At 44.0% G+C, this 9,154-nt stretch overlaps 1 protein-coding gene across 1 annotated transcript; it reads left to right on the top strand.

Moving 5' to 3' along the window:
* Window positions 1-448: 448 nt before the first annotated feature.
* On the top strand, window positions 449-5,674 carry adra2b (adrenoceptor alpha 2B). Its single transcript, XM_086032032.1, has 2 exons — window positions 449-1,126; window positions 1,493-5,674. Exon 2 carries the CDS (start codon window positions 1,518-1,520, stop codon window positions 3,075-3,077), a length of 1,560 nt encoding a protein of 519 aa, XP_085888158.1. The 5' UTR covers window positions 449-1,126; window positions 1,493-1,517; the 3' UTR covers window positions 3,078-5,674.
* Window positions 5,675-9,154: the final 3,480 nt, after the last annotated feature.

Here is a 9,154-nt window from a genome sequence, read left to right as displayed (position 1 = left end):
AATATCGAGCAGCTTACTTATATACTTTAAGTATATAGCATCTTTGAGTATAATTTCAGTATCTGGCTGAGTGTGCTCTTTTTTTTAATTTTTTTTTATTAAAATATGGTCACTCTATACTGTACTTGCAAAAACTGACGTATTTGCAGGGGTCAGCAGCTTCCATTAACAGCTAATTGGCTAAAATGTCCTTTTGAATGGTCTCTGTGTGAGTTGATCCAGAGTCCAGAGAGTGAGAGAGCGGATGGGGTGGGTTTGGTTGGGTTAGGGAGTGTAGGAGTGTGTGCGCGTGTGTGTGCGTGTGTGTGTGTGGGGGGGGGTGGGGTGGGGGGGTGGGGGGGCGTCGGGAAGGGAGTCAGGGTCCCGTGACGCCCACAGCTCCACGGTGACGTCAGCGGCACTAAAAAGGCGCGCAAGAGGGAGAGAGAGAGATGGGAGGCAACCGGGCTCAGGTCCACTTCTCGAGTGAAGATGCGCCTCAGAAACTGACGACACGCGCCGTAGCAGCCACTCCATCGTGGCGTGAAGTCGCGCGGGGTGTGGGTGGAAAAAGAAGAGGAGCGATAAGGACCAATTCATGTGACTTTTTTTGTGGCATTTCACCAGTGAAAATTGCGCATTTTGCGGCTCCATGCAGGCTCACGAACCAGAAATCAAGTTGCTGGACTAACTGGAAACCACTCATTTGCTTTCTCAGCTTTTATTAGCGTGAACGGGTGTAAATAGTGCAATTGATCAGATTTATTGACTTTTTATCAACTGCTGAGCTACCAAACGAGGCGTGTCTGCAACAAGGACGCACGGAGATAATGACACGATTACTTATTTGTTTATTTTTCTTAAGCGTTGACATACATGCGAACATATTTAATTAACGGAGTTAAATATTTTATGAGCTGGAGAACTTTTGGTTGCACACGAGGGGGGGGGGGACAGTATAATGTGGCATGGAGAAAACGGGTGTTTTATGGAGTCGGGGCTTTTTTAATTAAAAGGCGTTGATCCGTGTCCTGACGCAACAAGACCCACGCATGTTTTATGATCTTACAATGGACTCGGAAGCCCCGTCGTGGAGGATACAAGGGAGCTAACATTTGGAGGAAAACAACAGACGACAACAACAGAGGTAAACATCACAGATTGCAATTGAAAGTGTGCGTCAGACAGGCAGACGCAGCTTTTGTTCAATAAAAGCATTCATCTCCAAATATTATTTTCCGCCCCAACAAACCAAGGAGTATACTATCTTATTAAGACAAAGACAATGCTGGATTTTTTTTTTTTTTTTTAAAACAACAACATGTGTCTCCCAGCATTATTTCTAATAACATTTATTAAAAATATTAAGAAATAATTTATCACGTTAGGGAAGAGACATCAGTGTGGATTAGGCAAAAAAGGCATTTGGATTTCTCATACATTTAGTTCCATGTTTGGCTTGGCCCAAAGTAGTCGACTTATATTCAAAGCGGCTATGTATTTTTATCCATAGAGACTCCAGGAGAAGAGACCGAAGCATGGCCTCTGCTCCGGAGGGCGGCTGCTCCCTGGACCTTAGCAACTGGAATGCGAGCGGTGCCTCCCTCCCCTGCAACCAGAGCGTCTTCAAGCTGGCGCCGTACTCCCCCGAAGCCACGGCGGCCTTCGCCACCGCCATAACCCTGATGGTGGTCTTCACCATTGTGGGGAACATCATGGTGATCATCGCCGTGCTGACCAGCCACTCCCTGCGAGGGCCCCAGAACCTCTTCCTGGTGTCACTGGCCGCAGCGGACATCTTGGTGGCCACGCTCATTATCCCCTTCTCTCTGGCCAATGAACTTCTGGGCTACTGGTACTTCAAGTCCCTGTGGTGTGAGATCTACTTGGCCCTGGATGTGCTCTTCTGCACCTCCTCCATTGTGCACCTGTGCGCAATCTCTCTGGACCGCTACCTGTCCATTTCCAGGGTTACCTACGGTCGCCAGCGGACTCCCAAACGCATCAAAGCTGCCATCGTGGTCGTGTGGCTCATTTCCTCCATCATCTCCTTCCCCCCGCTGCTGTCTCTCAACAAGACCGAGGTGGGTGACTTCGCGAGTGAGAGGGGACCCCAGTGCCAGCTCAACGACGAGCGCTGGTACATTCTTTACTCCACCATCGGCTCCTTCTTCGCCCCGTGCCTCATCATGATCCTGGTCTACGTAAGAATCTACCAAATCGCCAAGCAGAGAACACGCTGCCCCCCGGGGGAGCCCCGCAAGGACGGAGCAGCCGCAGCCACGCCGAGTCAGCCCAAGCGGCAACTCCAATCCAATGGGAGGGATGACGATGCAAAAACGTCTTCCCCCAAGAAAACATCCAACGCCAGACCCCCCACCCTCGCCATTACCCCGTCCCTTTCAGGAGGGCAGGCAGAACCCTCCCAGGATCCCAACCCCAATAACCTGCAACCCCCACCCCCATCTCTCGCCATGAGCCCAGTCACCAGCTCCGTCGATGCCTCCACGCATGCGGCTCCCACCGCCCTCTCGGCGCCTCAACTGGCTCCAACCAAGACTAAAGCGGGAAGAAACAAGTTCAAGTGGCAAAAGCAAAGCAAATCAGACAATAACAACGGCGACAGCTCCAGCACAGATAGCGAGGCCAGCAACGGAGGGGGCCGGGGCAGCACCAGCATGCCGGAGTCACCCGCAGGAGGGGGCGTACACTCCCCGGGTTCCGTCAAGCGCTACAGGAACATGATCGCCACTTCGAGGGGGTCGCGGCTGGCGCCGGGGAGGAAGTCCAAAATCGATAACAACCCCGGGGCAGCTCGACGCAAAGCGATGGTCAACCGGGAGAAACGCTTCACCTTCGTCCTGGCCGTGGTCATCGGCGTCTTCGTGGTGTGCTGGTTCCCGTTCTTCTTCTCCTATTCCCTCCAGGCGGTGTGCCCCATAACCTGCGCCATCCCCGACCCGCTCTTTAAGTTCTTCTTCTGGATTGGTTACTGCAACTCCTCCCTCAACCCGGTCATCTACACCATCTTCAACAAAGACTTTAGGAAAGCTTTCAAAAAGATTCTGTGCAGAAGTACCAAGGGTACGTTCTTTTAGCACACAAAGTCTACGACTTGGTACCCACATTTGGAACCAGTGAGGCATATATATAACACTGACATCTTTCAAAGGGCTGTACGTATTATTAATATTATGAGCCATGGACGTAAAATTCCAAATTTCTTCAACACAGCCATAGAATGCGTTACTTGACATTTCGGACTGCGATGTCCTGATTTGTACACAATAAGGGGGTCTTTGACAGGAGAGGTAAAGTTCAGGCATGACGACACCGATAACATTGTGGGCCAAAGCGAAACAACTTGACCACATTACACTGACTGAATGCTGGGAACACGGGAGCATAAATCATGGAGGACACACCAGGTAAGCATGAGGAAGACTGACCTTAGATTCAAACAAGCCCGGGGCCCTTTTGTTTATCGGCGCAGAGCACAAGGAGCACACAAGGTTAGTGGTGATTTCTTGCAGTCTTAATCTGTCCAGCTGCAGGGCAAACATGTGTTCCCTGATTCCTATCCAAAAGAGCAACAGCAAGAGGCATTGGAGGATCGAAAATGCGATAACACCAGCGCAAGGGTCCTTTTCAAATTAAAGCGACACCAAGACGTTGCCGTCAAAAATGTCAGATGCCTCGGATCTCAGCTGCCTGCGGGTCATTGCGGACACTCAGGTTGCGTGTGTGGTGTTGTTGTTTCTTTTTCCTCGAATGAAATTTTAGCATTTTCACAGGAGCCATGAGAGAAATATAGAACATTAAAGCAATGATTATTATCTGCTTTTAATGGACCGCGTGGAGCAGTCTTGTTAACAATGAGCCCCTTTAAGGAGGTTATTCACATCATGTCATGGGAGGTTCATATGCTGATTTATGTGCATTACTTTTCAGCTTCTGCAGACCCTCAGTGATACGCCATCGCGTAAACACTGGAACAAATGATTAAGAGGACAGACACACAATGCAGTGAGACATCACCCCGCAATTACGACTACTTGGGTTATTCCGAAGCGCGTTTGCCTGAGTCACTCCTTTCACCTGCAGTGAAGCAGTGACTTCTATTGTTTTTTCCACACGTTATCTCTCGCTCACTCTCATTTTTTTTTTTTTTTTTTTTACCTGCCAAGAAACAGCGCTTTGGCTGTTTCCTTGACAAAACACGTGTGTTTTATAGAGCACACTGGCTTTTTGACTCAATGGGACAAGGGCTGTCAGCGACACATTGTCTAATTCCGCTGACCTGTGTGAGTGCGTGCGTGCGCGTGTGTGTTCTCTACACATCTACACTAGTGAAGCGTAGAGACACTGTGCTTGTCATGTGACTCCTTCTTCTATATTTGTGAATATGAGACTTACGTCAGTGTAGTGAGAGAGCCATTTTAAAGTGTGTGGTTGATTGCATATTGAGAAGGCACCTTTTCTCCGACCACCCTGAAGGGACCTCGGTCTGTCGCGTTGATATATGACTCCCATGTTGTTTTACTTAAATCATATTTTCTGTGTGTGTGGATGTGGGTGTGTGTGCGCACGTGCGTGTGTGTGTGTGATGGGAGGTAACGATTTAAGACTGTACTATTTATTTCAAACTACTGAGTGTTTTCTCTCTATTTATTGTTCCATTGCAGTGCTTTTATTCAGAGTATCAAATGATATCATATGGCTCAGAGGGTAAAAATATTGTATTACTTCCGAACGAGGGCCTTATTGATTTTAAACATTAAACGGTGGCTTTAGTCTGATGGTGTCACAGTACATGGAAAAACTATGGACTTCCACATGCATAAAACGCCCCATTCATGACCATCTATCATCAATAGAGATAAGCACATTTGTCGGAAAGAGCTGCAAAAAAAAAAAAAAAAAAAATCTACGAGAGCAGCAGCAAGTGTTGCTTTATGAACATTTCTAATTTAAAAACACTGATGAAAATGATCCAGAACAAGAGCTGTGTCCAAACATTTGTGAGTTGTATTCTTTCCAAAAACCCAAATAACTCTAAAGCAGTGTTTCTGAATATTTATTGAGCCAAGGCACATATTTCACATCGGAAAAAAATCTGACGGAACACCACTTAATCAAATGATTCACAAAAAGTGGCTTATACAGGGTTATTTTGTACCTTTTGTCATCTAGTGGAAGAATATTTTATTGTTTTGTCTGTGAATATACTATATGTAAACAAATTGATAAGAGTTTTTTCTAATTAGACTTTTTTTTTTTTTTTTCGGTCAAAATAATTGACATTGGATAATTTCCCGCGGCACACCTGATGATCTCTCACAGCACACTACTGTGCCATGGCACACTGGTTGAGAATCACTGCTCTGGAGGGCCTTCATGGCTGCTTGTGTATAAAAATGAGTTGCTGCACACCTGCTCTATCCACGCCCATTCTTCGCTTTTTGTGGTGAAGTTGCTGCTTCTCTTTGTTAAAAAAAGAAAAAAAGTAAAAATTATGGCTTGAGGGCGACAGGTGCGCTAATCCAAATCTTTTCACTGGAAAGCGCCTGTTGTGTCTTCCCCCTGCTGTGTTCAGACCAAAATGTATGGTCTGCATTTTGGAGCTGTCAATCCTCCATCTGTGATCTTCCCCATCCATGCTCCAGTTTAAAAATAAAGTTATTTGGAAAAAGCACAGGGCATTCTCTGGTGTCTTTCATCCGATTGTATTTAATATGACTCAACTCAACTTTCTTTATAGAGCACTTTAAAATATCCACAGCTGCATCCAAAGTGCTGTACACATATTAAAAATCAGACATATAAAAACAAAGACAGTTAAAACAATAAATTAGCATAAAAACAGTAAACACAATAAAACACAACAATGGCGAGTTTCATGCTGTGTTCAAAGTCAGCTTATACGACAGTAAATAGGGACGAGAGCAGGAAGGATACTGTTCGTCGGCCTTATATTTGCTTGGTTGTCAACATGATTACACAAAAACAATCCAATGACTATAAAATTTGTAGAGGATAAATAATCCGTCTATATATTTTTAAAGCACTTGTCCTCATCTGTGTGAGCTGAATCCAATGCAAATGACTTTGGGCAAGAGGCCGAGGTCCACTCCGAATTGGTCGCCAATCATCCACAGGGCACATCCAGACAAATAATTCACATTCACATCGATGGGCAATCTGGAGTCTTTGATGAACCCTACATGGATGTTTATGGAATGTGGGAGGAAACTGGAAAACCACGAGGAAAGCCCAAAAAGGAGGAGGTGCAAACGCCACACAGGCAAGCTCACGCTGAGATTCGAACCCAGAACTGCTGAGAAGTGTTGTCCACATAATGACGACTACAACATGACGCCCGATGAATAATGCATTGTTTATTAACATGGTGAGATAAGGACTTTTTATTGACATTTTACTCACTTTGAGTAAATAATACATGAGTCTTAATGACAACATTCATACATATGCAGAAAACAGCTCTGAGCGTTGATCCAAATTAGGATTGTTTGGCCTTTGCGGACGTCTGCGCTCCACTAAGCGCCGTTGTACTTTACCCAGGGTTCGTAAACACTGGTTAAATTTAGTTTTTCATTTTGTTGAAAACAATACATTAAAACAACATTAAAGATTATTTTTCACTATTACATCAATGAAGTTGGTGTAGTGAAATTATTCATCTTTCCTTGCAATACAAATGGTATAAATTTTGAAAATATTTAACATCATAACTACAAAAATAAAAAAGATACACATTGAATGTGAATAAATCATCCATCCATTGTCTTGATTAGGGTTGTAGGTGAGCTGGTGGCTGTCCTAGCTGACTTTGGGCGAGAGGCGAGGACTGGTTGGCAGTCAAATGCAGGGCACCGACACTCTCACTCTCGCAATTTGTGGGCTCCCCGGTCCAAATCTGGCCCACGAGAGCAAAGCATCTGTCCCTCCAATAAAATTCGCTATGTATCTCAATACATTTTTAAGTGGAATGATTTGATTAGGTTCGATTCAATGCACAAATCTTCTCGATCAAAACCAATTTTCCGATTCAAAATAGTTTTTTTGTGACACCCCTATGCAATGCGGTTGATAAAATGCTCCTAACAGCTCTCTGTGTAAAATGCTGAGAGCCATTTGGAAACGTTGACTTTTATTCTGGATATTTTATTGCTTTATTTGTTTGTACTTTTTGCTCATGTCTACACTGTTTAAAAAATAGCATCAATGTGACTGGCATTGGTATGCAGAAATGTCCCAGAAAGGTTATCAGTTACTGTTTTTTTTTTCCTTTTGTTCACTACTTGCTCTAGTTCTGTTGTTTTATTGATCAAACTTGTCACATTCCGCTGATCAAAGTATTCTTCGGGGCATTCAAAAACAAACTGCTATTGGTCTTATTTTCTTTCAACTGTGCATTTTTTTTCTCTTGTCTGTCCCTCAACATAGGCTATGTCTATTCATTCTACTACAAAGTACTACCATGTGTAGGCTACTCTTAATCATAAAAATAATACTACTTCTAATAATAGCAGCAACAACAACATCTGAGTATAAAGTAATATTTACTGGTCCAATGAAAAAAACTCTGACAATTTGGCAACCTTGACGTAATTTGGCCTCCATGACAACTAATTGGGGAACCCTGACATACAGTATACAGTACAGTCAATAAATACATATTGGAAAGAATCTGAAAGAATGCCAATTGCTGGATATGGTAGTGTAGTTCACCCTCTCCACTCAGAATGTTTTTGAAAAACATGCCTAAAAAAAATGAAAATTACTTAGTCATCCAAAGTCACATGAGACCTCAACAAATCTTGTGAGACTTCAGCTCAGTTAGCATCTAAAAGCAGACTTTCCATGCAGAGCATGCCCCCGGTATATTAAAGATTAGCAACTGAATGACTCTTGTACAAGCTGTACTGTACAAGAGTCCGTTCAGTTTGCAGTGTTGTGTGTGCGCGTGTGTGTGTAGCAGTGGGACGTAACAAGTAGGCAGCTGTAACAAAACTCAGCTAACACCGTATAACTGAGCCTACGTACATCGAATCATCGAATCAAAGCACATTGGGTTTTTTCTTCTTCTCTGTGTTGCACTTACACACGCACACACAAGCGCGCGCACACCATCACAGGTCTTGTGACACCTTGTTGTATTTGTGGTCAGTGGCCCTTTGGCGGAGTATATAAAGTCTACACACCCCTGTTCAATAGCCACCTTACAGCACAAGCCATGGTCCTAAGAGACCCCTGCACAGCAACAGAAGTTTGACATTGTTCAAAGGAATCAGCCAGGCAATAGAGTACAAACGAATTTCTAAGGCATTAAATCCTTCCTGTCATTTTTAGCTAAAACGCTCGCGTGGCTAATCCGTTCAAGCTAACTCTACCTACGATCAAAAATATGTCCAAAAAAAGTATGTGTATTTGATGGAAATTTGTTACGTTTGCACCAGCTAATTATGCGGCTTTATGGATGTAAGGCTTGGTGTGGACTAACTATTTCACTGGAATACTTTTACTGGATCCTTGTTGATGTAATAGGACCATTTTTGATGGATTATTGTATTGTCTCGGAAATTTATGAGGCTGAAATGATGAGTTCCATATATTTTGTATGTTTGAGAGCGTCTGAGCCTGCAGATATGATTGTCTCTCAAAATGTTGGGCATTATTCAAATCTCCAGGAACTCCATTGTTTAACGGTGTATCACATGCCCGGGCAAGTTTCCAGGTGGTGACGTAAATCCCCGGGCATAGCGACTGTCCCGCATATGGGACGCTGGAATATCAAGAACTGGACAACCTTCAAAACATTGATAAAAGGTGAGAATAAAATTTGACAGGGAGGCTGCAAAGAGCCCGAGAGCAACACTGAACAAGTTTCAGGAATTTATGGCAAGTGTTGGTTGTTAAGTAGATGTGAACAATCTCTAACAACAGTTTGCAAAACATAATTGAATTCTCCCAAAGGATGTGGGAAAATATCAAGCATGAACAGTGTCAAAACTAAAAATTGCGGTATTCTAAGGCATGATGCTATGTTGCCTTTGAAATGGCAAAAATGCGATATGCCCCTTCCAAATGACAGGATTTGTGCATCCAAACCAGATTAGCTCACAATGCTGACAAACTAAATATCGATCTATTC

Source organism: Filicampus tigris, chromosome 5 (genome assembly GCF_054856515.1).
Source record: "Filicampus tigris isolate MCC_2025a chromosome 5, RoL_Ftig_1.0, whole genome shotgun sequence".
In the NCBI taxonomy this organism is placed as follows: Eukaryota; Metazoa; Chordata; class Actinopteri; order Syngnathiformes; family Syngnathidae; genus Filicampus; species Filicampus tigris.
Note: the sequence above shows the minus strand (reverse complement) of the source record. Positions and strands in the feature narration are given on the sequence as shown.

Excerpts from the sequence above, each read along its gene's own strand:
- adra2b (XM_086032032.1), top strand. The coding sequence starts at position 1,518 with ATGGCCTCTGCTCCGGAGGGCGGCTGCTCCCTGGACCTTAGCAACTGG.